Below are 17,909 nucleotides of genomic sequence, written 5' to 3' on the forward strand. Positions count from 1 at the left end.
GTTGATTTTAGTTATCAAAGATACAGGATTGGTCATAGCTTACATATTAATAATTAGCTGACTTGTAAGATATAAGCTCTATGTTATAATTTACAAAGAAAGAAAGAAAGAAAGAAAGAAAGAAAGTCTGGACATCTTTTATTTATTATCAAATTTGGAATTGGCATAGGGAACATTAAAAATTTATCTTTTTAAAGTTTTTTAGTTTTGAATTGATTATATATTACTTATAAAAGACAAAATCACAATAATTATAGGCCAATTAAAACGTTAAATTATCATCATTTTTTTATGATGTCTGTCTGTCTAATCTAATCTAATTTAACATGTAAAATTGTAATTTAATCAAATGATTATTGCATATAAAAATATAATTTTATTTCTATATATAATTAATACGTTATAATAAATTTTAAATTATATTATTTTTTTTTGTAAGGATATGGAAAATAAAATCTAAAAAAAAAAGAGATTCAAATTTTTAAAAAATTTGGACTATAATCGATAAATGTCATTTAATTATTATTTCGAACAACTTTGACACCTTTTCAATTTTGTTAATTGATTCGTTTCTGAGTGCCATTGGGACTATCTAACACTATCATGATTGGAACCGTTAAATTATTCGAAGTGGGGCAGCCGTTATAACCTTCGTTCTCTTCCGCTATTACCAGAGAATCTTTTAAAAAATATTTTTTTAAAAAAAAAATGAAACGAAACTTTATATATAATAATTATTACGATAGCCGTTAAATTTTATATATTGAAATGAAAGATTTTTTAAAATTTCTTTTATAAATTCCCATGGGGGGGGGGGGGGGTGGAATATATGACATATAATAAGCAGACTCAAAGTGATATTGATCATTTTATTATTAAAATGATTAATTTTATTTATATTGATTGTTAGGGTTAGTAGTAGCAACTCATTATGGTAGCCGGAAATAAATATTGCGGTAAGCCTGGCCATTTCGCTGAAGAAGATGTCCGAACAGTTGTGCCATTTATGAGCAAAATCTTCGGGCCTGCCTCGCGAAAAAATTTCTCTGGATAAAATGTCGAGTTAAGTCGGTTTTTAAAAAACCGGCTCGAATCGAACCCGTTTAACAAACACTAGTTAATTGTGAATCACAGTTGCTAGTTCAATTCAGAATCTAATTCTGCTTCGTTCCGAGAAAAGGGGGGTCTGTGTGAGATGACGATCATTATTGGTGAACGATGTATAAACAAGATAAAATGGGGGAAAGGGGATCGCGGGAGAGCGGCGAACACAACTTAGACCATAAATGGTGTCGGTTGTCTCTTCTCGAGACTTCCGGTATGGCAAAATGCGGCGGAAGAGTTTTCTAGGAGACGGGGCAGGTCGAATCGAATAAGTTCGGTTTAAAGTAGCCCGTCCAAACCGGACCTGGACTAAATAGACCCACTATTATATCACCCGATTACCCGAGCCAAAACTGATCGAATCTTTTTCTGAAAAAAAGGGTCTGTAAAATCATTTTGAAACTTTATGGCATCTCAATTCTTGTTATAAATCAAAATCTTGATTGATCAGTCCCCCCCCCTCCCTTTTTTTAGATATATATATATATAGACAGCTATTTGGCGGGTTACAAGATATCCAAGTTGACACAAGGAAAAATATATTGTCAAACGAATCTATCCTTCCTATATAATTTGACTCAAGGGGATAGACAATATTACAATTAATATGTAAAAAATAATTAAAATAATAATCTAGTTTCATATGTGTTAATAAATATATTGTTTTATTTGTAATCCGTAACTTCTTATATATTTAAAATCTTGGGGAAATTCGAACTTAGAGCTGATATAAATAATAAATTTTCGTCAAGACTTAGCATTGAAACTAGCTAAGGTCGCTATGGCCCAGAAAATTATCTTTCGTAACTAAAAAAATTGAATAATTTATAAATTATGGTCACGTAGAAAGTGGTGTTGTTAAATGGCGCTAAGCCTCGAGATTCAGTTGATAGATATTTTAAACCTTATGTTCCTTCTACTAACAAAATCTTCAGGTTTGCCTGATATTATTCTAGATGATTTTAAAAATTGACTCAAAACGCTAGTAGAGAGCATAGACAACGATAAATTTAGCGATTTAAGAATTATTTTGGTCATATCCCCCACTATCAAAACCATTGATTATCGCTGGGGTATAATGGACCCAACCAAAGTTTGTTCACGTGACTTTAAAATAAATTTTATTATCCTTTTTAAATCAATGTTTGATAGAAAAGTTTTATTTTGTCCAATCTTCCTTTCCTCTCGATTTCGAATAAACAGGGACAATACACACCCCGTTGATATCGTTGGGGCATAATGAGCCTTGGAATCCGCGCGGCTAGACCAAGTTAGCCCTCATTAACTTTGTCTAATTAAAATTCTTATTTTAATTTTAATAAAAAGTTCAAATCCTATTTTTTCTATCTGCCATTCTTCCCCATAATGAGCTCAAGTGAGGCTTTTGTTAATTATATTTTTTTTTTGCGATAAGCAGAAAAGGAGGGATTGTTAAAAAATAAATATCAACAAACTCAAAAAATATATACTCAGAACCAAGTTTTCTAGTGGAGTTTAAAGGAATTAACTTCTTCCTTGATTTCTGTAGTAGATAATACTAATAAAAAGATGTGAGGGAAAAGATCCAAGCATTCTAAATTGCAAAAAAATGAATAAAGATCTTAACTTTCGTTTTATAAATAAATTTGCTATTTACCACTTTCGGCAGCTAACGCAGCCAATTTATCCTTCATAGCGAAAACCCTGTTCCAACCTTTCACCTCAACGCGATCCGTAAGGTCATCTTTCGACGAGTGACCAGCGGGGTGATCACTATCCGCGGATAATGTATCCTTAGATTTTTGGTGCGTCGTTTTGGGAGATGTTACGGAAAATTTGGGTTTCATTGGCGGCGAATCAGCTGTTATAGGCGGTTCGATCGTTGTGACGGGGAGATTATAACCTGCCCCGAAATGACCATAGCCTTTTTTGTTGACGGGGCGGTAACCGTCTATCAGGCTATATCCCAGGGTGTGCGAAAACAATGACAGTATCTTGAATTTACAGGTCCTCACTAAGTAAATCAAGGCCACCGTGATGAAAAAACTCGACATCAGAACCACTATCCCCACTATTATCTTGATGATGGAATGGTCTCGTTCTATTCCCTCGAATTCCTCTTTAGGTGTCCCGAAAGTTTCTGAATTCGCCATCGCCATGGCCGACGTGGTACCTTTAGCGTTAGCGATATCGAAAAGGGCGCGGGAAGGGGGTAACTTTATCGCGGAAGTGTTGACCCTGGTGGTAGTAGATATCATCCTCTTAATATCTCTAGTCGGAATGGTGGTGACAAATTTTTCGATGTCCGCGGAGGAACTGAAGGCGGGAATCAGGGATGGAGACCTGGAAAAGGCTAACATCGATCTCAAGATTGGAATGCTCGGAATGCCAGAAGAACGGTTCATTTCATAAATGTCTTCAATCGCGTAGACATATTTATTTTTTTAAATTTTATATATTTTTTAAAAAAGAGAGATATAACGACAAAAAGATGTCATTTCCTCTTAAAATAATCTTTTTATTTTACAAAATATTTTATTTATTTTTTTTTCTTTTATAAGATTATTTTAAATGATTTTTAAAAACTTTATTTTTGTTAAAATTTATTTTTGCGAAATCATTTTTTTAAATCTAAAAAAAAAAAAAAAATAGGAATTAATTTTTTTAAAAAATAAAATAATTTTTAAAATTTAATTTTTTTTAAATAATAAGATATAAATTTTGTATGAATAGACAGCATTTTACATTTTTTTTAAGAAGATAATTATATGTATTTATTTTTGTATATAATATTGTTATCAATAATATTTCCGATAATATTTTGTATTTTGTATTTTGTATATAATATATATAATATAATGATAATCCCGAATTTAGATATACATTGTAAAATTCAGTGTTTGCCTCAGGACCTGTTTCTTAGGGGGCTAGAGGTTCGGTCTGTTACTTAGGTGGTTAGGGTTTAGGTCTGTTACTTAGGTGGTTAGGGTTTAGGTCTGTTACTTAGGTGGTTAGGGTTTAGGTCTGTTACTTAGGTGGTTAGGGTTTAGGTCTGTTACTTAGGTGGTTAGGGTTTAGGTGGTCTGTTACTTAGGTGGTTAGGGTTTAGGTCTGTTACTTAGGTGGTTAGGGTTTAGGTCTGTTACTTAGGTGGTTAGGGTTTAGGTCTGTTACTTAGGTGGTTAGGGTTTAGGTCTGTTACTTAGGTGGTTAGGGTTTAGGTCTGTTACTTAGGTGGGTTAGGGTTTACGGTTACTTAGTGGGTATGGTTCGGTCCCTGTTTCTTAGCGGGTAGGAGTTCGGTCTGTTTCTTAGTGGGGTAGGCCTTCGGGATAGGTGTAAATTTTTTTTCGTGTTCCTTCCGAATTATTTTCTCTCTCAATGAAGATCCTGCTAAAGGTATTTAAGCATATTTAAAAAAAAAAATTTATAAGTACAGCGGTGGGACCTATGCTCTCACGCGTTCAGCAAATTTCAAATATCAAGTCAATATTGTCGATAACATGTTAGATATATTCCTTTTAAAGATTTAGCTCATAACTGACACGAAGGTTTGGACATCTGTTAGCCAAATCACGAGGCTTAGACAAATATTTTTTCTGGCTAAAAGTTTGCCGTTTTTAAAAATCGGCTCAAATCGGGCCGTTAACGACACGGGTTATGACGGCAAAGCGGTGAGTTAGTTTCTACATTTGTGCAAGATATGATTTAGATTTAGCGAATATACGTATATTTTATAATTGATTTAGTAAAATATATGAATTCTAGGAAGGTAAATTGGGTGATGGCCAGGCTAAAGCGAAACAAACCACTACCAGGGGGGGGGGTAATGGGGACGAATCCCTTTTTAAAAAAAAATAAATGGAGCAAGGGGCGATGCCCCTGGCCAGTTGACCCTTTAATAAAGTTTTATATTGATCAAGGAATGGGTCAAATAGAGTACAAGATAATAGGAATAGAATATAAAAACCGGTCCGGTTTCCAAAAAAATTGAGCCGGACCGGGGCCTAAAAATATAAATCCGAGCCGGGTCGGTAAATCTTTTAAAAAAAAATCCGACCCGGACCGGGCCGTGCATATGGTACCTCCACAGGTCTCTTATAAAAAATAATATATGTGATAAAAGAAAGAAAGAAAGAAAGAAAGAAAGAAAGAAAGAAAGAAAGAAAGAAAGAAAGAAAGAAAGAAAGAAAGAATGAAAGAAAGAAAGAAAGAAAGAAAGAAAGAAAGAAAGAAAGAAAGAAAGAAAGAAAGAAAGAAAGAAAGAAAGAAAGAAAGAAAAGAAAGAAAGAAAGAAAGAAAGAAAGAAAGAAAGAAAGAAAGAAAGAAAGAAAGAAAGAAAGAAAGAAAGAAAGAAAGAAAGAAAGAAAGAAAGACAGGCAATGTCTTAAAAAAATATATGGACAATTTAATATAAATTATATAAAGTTTAAAAAATTCAAGGAAAGATTGTCTGAAATTTATAGGTGTAGGTATTCCAAACATTCTGGAAAACATTCCCGGCTAAATTAAAAATTTTAAATTTTCAAAAAAACGCGCTCAAAATATAAACACATTGTCGCTAACATACATATATATATATAACCAGGGATCCAAACCGAACCTGAACCAAACCGTTAAACCGCTAAAAACCGGTATTTTTTATCAAACCTGAACCGAACCCTAAACCGCTAAAAAAATTCTAGCTGAACCTGAACCGAACCGTATTCGTTATAACTATCTTGCATAATTAAGTATGGAGATAATGGATTTGTAAAATATAATATAATTTAATTATAAAATAACAATTTTAATTTTTAAAAAAATGGTGTTTATGGGATATTTCATTTATTTGATAAAAAAATTTTTACGATATTTTATAGGTAATAATAATAAAAAAACCTTGATAGCATAAAAATATAATTATTTCGATAAACATGTTTAATTGGTTTTAACAATTATCGAATTAAACTTCAATTAAAAAAAATGAAAGAACTTAATTGGAGGAATAATTATAATTTTATCTAAACTTTTTGGTGTATACTTCTTAATTTGATCCGTTTCATATTCCTATATGGGTTTTTCTTCCTTAACCTGCTTCCATAAAATTATATATATTAGTGACCATTTCTATTGTGTCTTAATCAAGCTTTTAGGGACAGAAAAATTGAATTAAGCTTCTAAGGTGAGTCTCAACTTGAAGATTGATTAGAATGAATATTTCTGGATAAAAAATATGGCTAAGCTATTTTATAGTTGACTAAAAAGATAGGTAGTTTAGCCACACTAATATATATATATGTGTTAGCATCAATGTGTCCCTGAAAATGTATGCCGTCATGTTTGGAATATACATATACTCCTAAGAATCTCAGACAATTTTTTTTCTACGAACTTTTAAACTTAAAATTTATAATTGACTCCAAAGGGTTGGTTAACTGCAAAAATTGTTTTACAATTTCATAAGATAGGTATTACAAACATGGCGGATTTCCGGTTAGAATCAGATTTTTAAATTTAAAAAAACGCGCTCAAAAAATGACATATCGCTGGAAAAAAACGCTTTTGACGCTTAACATAAATGTATATATTAAGTAAAAAAAATTTTTGAATGAGTTGCACAATGCACATTAATATTTTTTATTTTTCCCTTTTTTTTTTATCTTAGATTTTCCATGTGGAACAATTATAATTCGTTAATTATATTTTAAAAAAAATAATAATTAATAAACCATATGTTTAGAAAACCGCGGTTATGTACATCTGGTTTAAAGCCAAGGATTTAGCATTGGCATATTCAGGATTCTCGTAGGAAGAGTTACGGGTTACATCGATCCCCATAATCTTTATTGGAGGTCTTAGTCATATTTTTGCATTTTTTTAATGAATATTAATCAAAAATAATTATTTAAATATAATTATCCTACACTTATTATTCAATAAAATAAAATTATTGCTCATAATTGCGACAATTTTAGGGAAGAAGGGAATGGACAGTGTTATTAAACGGCTAACTCAACATGATAGCCAGGAAAATATTGCCCTAGGCGTCAAGATGTCGCTGACAGATGTTCGATCCTATGTGCCATCTAGAAGCAAAATCTTTATACTTGCATAATATTCTTCTGGATTAATGTTGCCTTTTAAATGGGGGGGGGGGGGGGGGGGTTAGGGTTTGGTTTAGAGGTCTGCCGCCCACGCTCGCTTATCTAAGTGGGCGGGCGTGGGCGGGTAAATAGGCGGTCTGGGCGGGCGGGTAAATGGAAATTTAAATTTTTTTGTTTAAAAACAAACTAAAGAAAAATAATTGTTTAAACTTTTCTCTTAAAATTTCCTTTTTTTTTTGGAGGGGGGGGGAGTTTGCACTCTGCGATTGGTTTAACTTTTATTGTAAGATCTCACGTGAGGAAAAGGATATACTTCAAACGGATATCCTGCTTTGGTGGAAACGACGACGAGAAAGAGATTTGCCCAAAGCTATCAAGATTAGCGAGAAAAATATTGGCCATTCCTGCAACTAGTGCTGAACGCGGATTTAGCATTGCTGGAAGATTTACGGAACAAAGAAGAACGTGTTTGAATCCCGAAAATGTCGATTCATTGTTATATTAATTTTACATTTATATATTTTTTTTGCATAAATATTCAATTCGATCAAAATAAATTGTCCATAATTTTACATCGATCATTTTATGTACTTATACTAATTTCCCTAAATTATAAACTTTTTGTAGGGGTGTTGTAATGCTGAAATATTTTTTTATTAGATGCTTAAAAAAAAATGAAAGAATGACCATAATTAGATTATATAAGCGGGCTTGGGTTAAAATTTTTATCATAAATAATGGGCTGGCTGGTAAAAAATTTTAGACTAATGGGCGGAGCGGGTGGGTATATATTTTTTCGCCCGTCCAATGCACCTCTAGTTTGGTTACGCCAATAGGATTGGATCACCTGGCTTATTTTCGGGATTTAAAACTATAACTCATCACAAAATATTGGCATGACTTCGGTCGTCTCTGTCAAACGTCAATTTATAAGGAAGAGTATTAAAACGTTTAATAAAAAATTAAGTGTGTATTCCGAAATTAAATGTGAAATATTATAAAATATATATATAATAATAATAATAAGATGTTTTATATAGAGTTTAAAATTGAGATCCGCCAAAGTAGGGCCCGACAAGTACCCGGCTCGAACGGGTTTCGGGCCGGCTCGATTTTTTTTAAAATCGGGTTCGGGTCGGGCCGGGTTCGATTATTTTTAAAAAATATTTCTAAATTTATCAATTTTATGTTGAAATTTCTATAATTCGAATAAATTCGGACCGAGCTAGAAAAATTAGGTCCGATGCAGATCACTTAGTTTGAAAATACCAAGGAAAATAAGCCAAGAATTATAATATAATGAGATTGTATATTGTTGTATGATTTATGAAATTTTTCGAAAACATTCATACGGCAGTTAACAGACTCGATTAGCATATAATTAAAGGTATAACGGGGGGGGGCTTAACTTAGCTTAAACTCAGTTATTGTCGTTAAATTAACTTATCCTTAAAACTGACTGCTAAACTGCTGTACTAAATTTAGATCCCTAAAAAAAAAAATTTGTTCTCAATTTTTGAGTCGAAAGATCTCTACTCTAAGGAGATCTAATTCGATATTTTAGGCTATTAACTTAAGCTGAATTGAAGGTAGCAAAAAGTAACAACACAAAAGCTAGTGGTATCGATAACTTTTTTTCAATCTGAGTGGTGTCATTTTTTTTTTAAATTTTGGTTGTCAGTAAGACGGGCAGCTATAACCTAAACCTCGGTTAACCCCTTTTGGAGTTCAGCTAGAGTTATGTGTACCAACACGATTTATATGCTTAATTATTCACCCGTATAGATTTATTAGGAAATGGAGAAAGGACAAACATATTATTTTAACGAAATTCGTTTAATTTATACAATACAATGTCATGGCTAAATTTCATGATTAGTATACCATTTTTTACAATAATACCTTTTAGTAGCAAACAGAGATTTTATATTATAAAAATAAAATTTTTTTTTGCTATTATTTTTTAAAAAAGAGATAATTTAAAATAATAAATATTTATGAAGCTGGGTATAATTTATACAAAATATATTTATTTGTATTATTTATTTCTTTTTTATTTAAACTACTTATTAATTTCAAAATCAATAAAATTAGAAATTACCGAGAATTGGATTGTTCTATCTCTGTTTATCGAAATATATAGTAGTAGGAGTGATTGGAAATTGGGAAGTCACGTAAAACTTAAAGAACAAACGTCAATTAAATTAAAACTGTGTTGCTAGGAAAAGATGAGTTACACCCCAGGGAAAGACTGAGCTCTCTCGTGATGCACTTTTGATCGAAAAATATTGATTTAATATTTGTATTATTGCGACAAATTTATTGATAAAAATTATAGTCCTTTTATTAATGGAAAATAATTATTTAAAAAAAAATTAGTGAATGATTGTTTATTGACAATTTGAACAAGTAAGGAACAGATTAAAATTGAAATGCAACAAATTCACTGTGTACAAAAGGAGAAATTAGGGCATTGAAACCAGTTCTCATTATTATGTGGAATTCGTAATATTTTCTTTGTTTTATTAAACAAGTGTTTTTCTTGTGCCGTTTATTTACAATTGAATATTATTGTTGTTCTTAGAAGCAATTTTGATAGCCCTCTGGCTTTCTCTCCTTTTTTTTTTACAGGGAGAGAGGAGGTTAAGAATCGATGATTATTGCATATTTTTTTTAGTTGGTAGGAATCCTTTCTTTTAATATATTTAGGATATGGTATAACGAATACTCTAGAATAAAAGAACTGAGGCTCGAAAATTTCAATTAAGCAAAAAGTAAATTTAAAATATTATATTGTCATTGATTGAAATACTCATCGGTAAAAACTCAAGTGCCAAGTTTTCTTCGCCATCAGAGGATTCTACGTTATTAAGATATTTTTTTTCAATATCTACACTATATTACAATTAAGAAATGATTTTGCATAAACTGAATACTAATGTTTTATCATATTCGTGTAAAGGGTATTTCTGAATTGTGGTCAAAAATATATATCATCATAAATAAGTACATTAATTTTTTGAAAAAAGGATAAATGATACATTTACAACTGACACGAGGATGTTTAGGTTGCTAAACATAGACCAAAATCGAAAACTTTCCAAATTTATTTTTTTTTTAAAATATATTTTAAATCATAAAATTTCCAAAAATAATTAATGCAAGGGCCCCAAAAACTATTTTTTATTAATTTCTATAAATGTTTTATATCAATAGTATATGAAATCAATTAATGTAGCTAGCTATATTTAGGGCATTGTAACGAAAATAATTTATCTTAGGGGTTAGGCATAGATTTTAGAGGATTTGACACCAGTACATTTTATGTCATGTCAAGACTGGTGGGAAAAAATTGGCATTTAAAAATAATGTCTAATATTATAAGTTTTTCAAATGAAATTTTATTTAATCTATTTGCTAGCGTAGCTTAAGATGGCAAAATAGAATAAATTTTTTTTTTAAAAAAAATAATTTAGAATATATATCTAAGCTCTAATCTTTTAAATAATTTAGTATTACTTCTAACTCCACAGACATAATTAGTAAACTTTAATAAATATTTTTATAGAATTTTCAAACCTAAAATATATAATCGTTATTTTCTAAATGATAAAGAGATCAAATGTTTAGCTTAGTATTCTATCTTTATTTATTTTTGGTTAAGATGGGTTAAAATCATATGTTTTTCCTAAACTACATGCCACCTATCTACTTTTATGACAAGAATGTACAACCGTTGGCCAAAGGCGATGGATGTTGTAAGTTAACTCAATGGAAAACTTAAGAATAGGAGCTGTAATGTTGGCCGCCATCTTTTCCAGTTCTATTTTCATTATATCTAATAAATTTGTTTCTAAAATTTCACTTTCGTAAATACTCATTTTAAAATTAAAATGGAATAAAATTAAATCGATATGATGTTATTTTATTTTTTCAGAATTTAATATACAAATATTAAATACCTTCACAAATATTCAAATAAATATAGATACAAAAAAATGTAAGTTTTTCAGTTATTGTTCTAACTAATCTGTTAATGAATACAGGGCTTAATGATTGGCACCATTATGAGTCGCTTTCATCAATAACAATCTTTTTCGGCGAGAAACTAAGATCTTCCTAAATTGAAAACTGCTTTTATGCCTTCCCCTTCACAGCTAAATCTGGGAATTAAAATCAAGAAAAAAAATATAGAAATGGTCAAAAATTATATGAAACAAAATCATTATAAACATTATATAACTTAATTCTGAGAAACATTAATTTTATTTTATATAAATTTTGGTGTATAGAGTAAAATCTTATTTTCTGGGTTAGTTCTGATTCTGAGAAAAGATGGTGTGCCATCTATCTTTTGTAAATTTATCCTTTATCTCTTCCTTTTTTCTTAGATAACTTTTCAGAATTCCCCAAATATTCATGAACAAATAAGTGTGACATTATTATCTAACAGAATGTTTTTAAATTTATTTTTTTAGATGACATGGATATGATTGTTCCTGCTGGAAGATAGATTCTTAATATTAGGACGTGTTTGCTCAAAGCCGGAACACACAGGACTTTTCTATCTAATTAAGATAGGGGTAAAAAAAAAAGAAATAAATATTTAACATTATATAATTTAGAAAAAGAGCGCCAAAAGGTGTATGTAGTAAGTTACGCGATTGGTTCAACTGAAAAAAGAGCTCCCGGGAAAAAGGAGGAAGAAAAGATTTAGTCGGGGATAACGTACCCGAAGATGATAAAGAGGAGGTGAATGCCAAAGTTTGGTATAAAGAAGCTATCAGATTGGGATGATGCTAGCGAATTTTAATCCGATTTGATCGGCTAAGGAGTCTTCGGAGAAGTTATTTTGGCAGAGTCAGTAGCTACTAAAAAGCTCTACGCTATCAGGGTCGTCCAATTAAAATTTTACTAAAGTTCCAAAAGGTTCATATTTATCTACTTTCCTATCTATCCTAACGAAATTGTGTGTTTGTTGTGTCTTAGAAAGAGGCGCAACAATTAATGACAACTTCAGACTTGATGCAATCATTTCTCGAAAAAATATCCGATAACTTTTGAAACCAATCTTTTTTTTTAAAAAAAAAAATAATCATTGCTACCAATTTCATATTTACTAGTGGTGTTAAATTACCTCACTTTTACCATCTCTATAGTCGCTTAGTCAAACTTTTAGCTTAAAAAAATTGAACTTAGGCTTCTAAGTTGAGTCTCAACTTGAATGATTGGAATATTGTTTTGGGTTAAAAAAATGGCTACGGACGATAATTAACTAGTTTATAACACCGCTAATATCTACCATATTTTTTTTGTTACAGGCATTCGATCGTATCGGCATCGGAAAGGAGAATCTTAGAAACTTCTAGAGAAGTAATCCATTTTATAGTAAGATTTCATTTCTTCCATTGAAACTCCCATCCAGGTATATTTAACACATTTGTCAATGATTAAAAATTATTTTAGATTATATATTTCTGGTTAACTTTATAAAAAAATACTATACATAAATTGTAACAAAGAATTATGTTCGCTCTCGAATACATCAATGACCACATAGAAAATACAGGGATATTGGCGGAGGATGCTGTCAAGTTCTATTTATCGAAGACGATAGTTATCCTAACATTCCTCCATTCTAAAGATTTCATTTCAAACTTGTTCTTTTAAATAAACTAATTTTTATAGTCATCCATTAACGACTGTTATGTTAGTAATAACGATAAAATTTTTATATTTCAGGAATAATTCAAGGGAACCTAACCAGGAAATGAGACTTTTGAATCAAAGATTGGCTCATTAGAATTATGGTTTATGATATTATAACATTTTCTAATCAAAAAATAACTCTAATCATTATTAACCAAAGGGTTAAATATACTTTGGATAGTTGCTCTAAAGGAGGTAAGAAATCTTATTAGAATCGAATTATTTATAAGGGTCCTTAGGTGCAGAAAGCCTTAATAAAAATATGATAGATAAGTAAGTAAGTTTCGTTTTCGGCACAAATTTAAAATATTATAAAGAATCTTAATTTTTTTTTCAGGCATGAAAACATATTGCATCGGATGTTAATTTCCATTATAACGTAAATTTAGCTCAATTCTAATCATACGCTTTTTTTTTACTATAGTCTTTCAAATGTGACAAGCACCCTTCAACATTGCATTCTTGTCATCATCAAATCTGAAAGAATCTTAATGCCAATCTTTAGGGATTCTTCACCGTCTATCATCTCGTGATTCGTTATTCCCCGACCGAATATTTTCCTCCTCCATTTTTACCGGGCCAACTTTTTGCAGTCGAACCAATCGAAACGTTTGTAAATATTTTATTTATTTTTTTCACTTACCCCTATTCAACTGAGCATTTCCATTTTCATTCAAAGTAACATTCTTATCTTCTTCTGTTTTTTTTTTGGGTAAGAAAATAATTTTTTTTGATAATTTTAAATTTTTTTTTAAAATGAATAACAAATGATGATTGATTTTAATCTGATGTTGTTGAAACTACTCATGGTTGGCAAACTAGCGATGATATAAGAAATTATTATATCTATTTCTATTAAATTTAAAATGAACTTAGAATAACAATGATGAATGACTTAATTTGATAATGTAGAAACTACTTTTTAGAAGTTTTCACTGTTGGAAAAAGAAATTAATATAACTATTTCTATTAATTTAAACGAATTTGAGGATATTTTAATACTATTAATATTAATTTGAAGAGGCCATGATTTGAAACCTCTATGCGACTTAATGGGGTAAGGTGTGCATGAATTAATTTTAATCATTTTGAGCCGTGAATGGGTCTGACAAGCTATATGATTGGGAAAAGATGGGGGTGTGGGAATAAATTTTTTAATTTTTACAAAACATGGAAAATTTAATTTTCAAATTTGTACTACTTATGGAATGTAGAATAAAATAGTATATATCCATTCAAAAAATTCAATATGCTATTTACAAAGTAAGTGATTTTTATGATACAAATAAAGCTTTCAAATACATTTTAAGACCATTTATTGTGCTGTCAATAAGCAGTATACTCAGCCGGTATTCCACATTTACTATATGTAATTATTTTTTAAAAAATCTTTAGATTAGAATTTGGGATTAATATTACAGTCCTTCTTTTTAAATAAAGATTCTAATTAAGAACAAGACACATAAATAATTTGGTCAAAAAATTATCAATTAGTCGATAATGGTCCGTGTTAGCGACATTGAAAAAAAAAAATTCTGAGGAAAACTGTTCTAAACCTTAACGCGGTCACATAAATTTGAAATATTACAAGCTAATTTTGTTGCTAAAAATTATTTTAAAAAGAATTATATGAATATTTATGATTTATTACATATAACAAGACCTTTGCGTCAGTCGCCGTTGACCGACGCTTGATCACACGCCTCGGTTTATAAATCACGCCGGAGCGCATCCGATATTCGTAGCGGTGGGGAGGCACGGAATATTAATTTTAAAAAAAAAAAATAATTTTCATATTTGATACATTATATATTTTAATGATTAACCAGCATCGCAGTTGTAATTATTTGGTAAATGTCAATCACAGAAATTGGTTAAAATATAATAGACCTATAATATTGTATATGCTACTTGATAAGACTGATCCATGCTTTGTTATCCGTTATCGAATCGAAATTCCATTTTATAATAAAATGTCACTCAAATGATAAAAACAATAAAAATAAATTTTCCGCCAAAATGGCACAATGTATTAAATTATTTGAAAAAGGAAATATGGAATAATAAAAAAATAAATAATATAATTTGAAAGGAATTGAAGACAAGCTCGAACTATTCATCTCCTAGAGGAACTACCAAAATTTTTTTTTTCTTCAAAATTTAAAGAAACACTTTAATTTTTAACTTCATAAAAAAAGGACCTACATTGAACTTGGTTTATTTCACTTAAAAATAGTAAATACTTACCTCGCGTTCTCGTGTTTAAAGTAATAATAGTAATTTAATTATAGATAGTTTTATTTCAAAAATTATCTGAGTGTTAGGACCTAAAGATTTTAAAAATCAAGAATTGTGACTAATAAAGCAAAATTTTACATCTTATAAAATTTATTATTAAATTTAAAGAGTATGATAGATATTAGATTATTAAACTTAACGAGATTGTAAACCAAGAGAAAATATATATTAAATACAAATTATTTAAAAAGTATAGTCAATAAACATTTTAGAACAATCATAAAATTATGATTTAAATGACAGAACAATAATGCCATATTCTTCTCAAAAAACACTATTCACAGTATATGGATATTCCAGATTTTTGGAGAAAAGTGTAAACTTTCCAATCTTTCTACTTTAGCCAAAAAAGATTTGTGTTACGGTAACTAGAACATTTTGTAAAGGCTTTCTTTACCACTGGGTTTGACGTTGAATTCCAGATTATCCATATGTCCAGGAATCTAAAAAAGATTATTTTATGTATGATAAACTATAAAATTAACAAAATTGAATTTAAATTTATAATTAGTTTTTTTTTTTTCAATTAATGATCTAAAAATATGACAAAATTTCTGTCATATTATTATTATTATTTTTTTTTTAAAATTTAATTTAACTTTTCAAAAAAAAAAAAAAAAATGAAATTAGCAATTTAAAATAAAAAATATATAAAATAAAAAATTTATTTTGGTGGGCCGATTTACGCTGCCGCCTATACCAAAATATGTGAAATATATAACATAAAACAATATTTAAAAAAAAACTATGTAAATATCAAATATGGTATAAAGCAGGAACGAGAACACTCCTTCTAAAAAAACGGGTTCGGGTTCGGGTTCGGGTTCGGGTTCGGGTTCGCTCGGGGTTGGGTTCAGAGAAAAATCTCTGAAACCGGTTCGGATTTAGGCCGCATTCATAGTGGATCCGATCCGAAGCGATTTAACAACTGGTCGATTTTTAAAATCGGTTTTTTCTTTATTAAAACCAATATTTCTTAGGTTATTATCACGTATAGAATTAAAGATAAAATTAATGTTACTTAAAAAAAAAAAATTGATCTCATAAACATATTTTAAAAGTCGATCAGCTATTAAATCGTGTTGGATCGGATCCACTATGAATGCGGCCTTAGGTGGGTTCAGGGTTTGGAGACCAGAAAAATAATGACACATTTAGATTAGTTAAAATAGCAGTTTTTTTTTTAAAAAAAATTTATTGGGCTTCATGTCTAAAAATATTTTCTCTAAAAAAAATAAAATAAAATCAATAAAAAATAAAAATAAGTACGTACCGATGACATGACGTAGCTGATGACATGACGTCACGATGACATGACGTCACGATGACATGACGTCACGATGACATGACGTCACGATGACTTAGTGAGGACATCGGAGAGGAAATTATAATATAGACTAGATAAGAGTGTTTCGACGCAGTGAGCAACTATAGGCACATCCCAATCTATCTGTCTATGGGTTGTAGGTGGATGGAAATCAATAATGATCAGTGTTTCCAAAAGTTTCCAGCATCTGTAAATGAAGATTCTTCTTTAAATAATGGGTATTGGTTATTAGGCTTGTTAAAAGACTTATCGATATAAAAGATGTTGCAGCTAGGTCAAAGGGAGATTTAAGCCCAATCGGCCAAATCAATATTAAAATTATTAAAGTTGACATAAATAATGGCAAGTAAAAAAGTTTTCATCCCTAAACAATCCCTCTTTTTTATAGGTTTTATCGAGTATGTGTGCTTTTATTAGTAGCTATCATAATATAAATCCCTGGCGGTATCGTTATGTGTTATTTTTTATTAACCAAATGGCTCCTTTAACTTATGCCAACCTCCTAAATTACACATAAATATAGTGATAAAAAAATATGATTATAATTTATTAATTATTTTGCAGACATAACACTCCTCCCCTGCTAGAATAAACTTCGGGAATAGTAGGTAGTAGGCCTGGAATGGCATTGATTGTAGATAAATAAATATGTATAACTTACATACATGGGTATTGGGAAATTACAAAAACAAACAGGTTGTAATGAGTTGACTTGTAATTCACAAAATTTATATAAAAATAGGTCATAAAACATCCGCGATACCATTTCATTTTTATTATCAAAAATTGCTGAAAAGATGTCTTTATTTTGAGATTTAGTTGGACTTAGATTATTTAAACGTAAAGTGGTCTCCCAAGCAGAAAAATAGCGAGATATAGAACTCTACCGAATCTATAAAATTGATAAATCTACCAGTTTTCTTTTATCCGATTAATATTATTTAAGACCAATTCCCTATCATTTAAGGTTAAATCATAACCATTTAAGATTAAAAAATATATAAAAATATTTTTTTCTTCCTTGTTTACCAAAAAAACTGAATAAAAACAACTGTAAGAAAAAATAATTTCTAAATTTTAGATTAGTCTTTTATCCTATTTTTTTGGTATTTCTTTTATTTCTTAAAGTGTTAAAATCTTTCTTTAATTTTCATCTAAATATCTATTTTTTATTTATATATTTATTTATATTTTTTTAAATGTGCTTTTATCAAATAATTTGTATGAAATTTTATATAATACTAGTAGATACCCCGTCAAAAATGACGGAGAATGAGAATTTTATTCGTTTTTTTAAGAAAGATGTTACCTTTTATTTAAAAATCATATCCAATTTATATAATTTTTAAACCCCCCCCCCTCTCCCCATTTAGGTCAAGTCCAAGCAATGTCATTGAGTCCAACCC

At 29.8% G+C, this 17,909-nt stretch overlaps 1 protein-coding gene across 2 annotated transcripts; it reads right to left on the minus strand.

Annotated features, from left to right (window-relative positions):
• Window positions 1-332: 332 nt before the first annotated feature.
• LOC135924640 (uncharacterized) lies at window positions 333-9,384 on the minus strand. Of its 2 annotated transcripts, XM_065459730.1 has the most exons (3): window positions 9,271-9,384; window positions 2,741-3,499; window positions 333-679 (listed from the first exon to the last, which is right to left on the minus strand). In XM_065459730.1, exons 2-3 carry the CDS (start codon window positions 3,486-3,488, stop codon window positions 558-560), a joined length of 870 nt encoding a protein of 289 aa, XP_065315802.1. In that variant the 5' UTR covers window positions 3,489-3,499; window positions 9,271-9,384; the 3' UTR covers window positions 333-557. The 2 variants fall into 2 exon arrangements, with proteins under 2 accessions (XP_065315802.1, XP_065315801.1); XM_065459729.1 differs by lacking the exon at window positions 9,271-9,384 and having other exon boundaries at window positions 334-679; window positions 2,741-3,580.
• Between the last annotated feature and the right edge of the window lie 8,525 nt (window positions 9,385-17,909).

The sequence above is a fragment of the Gordionus sp. m RMFG-2023 genome, chromosome 2 (assembly GCF_954871325.1).
Source record: "Gordionus sp. m RMFG-2023 chromosome 2, tfGorSpeb1-WG-v2, whole genome shotgun sequence".
NCBI lineage: Eukaryota > Metazoa > Nematomorpha > Gordioida > Chordodea > Parachordodidae > Gordionus > Gordionus sp. m RMFG-2023.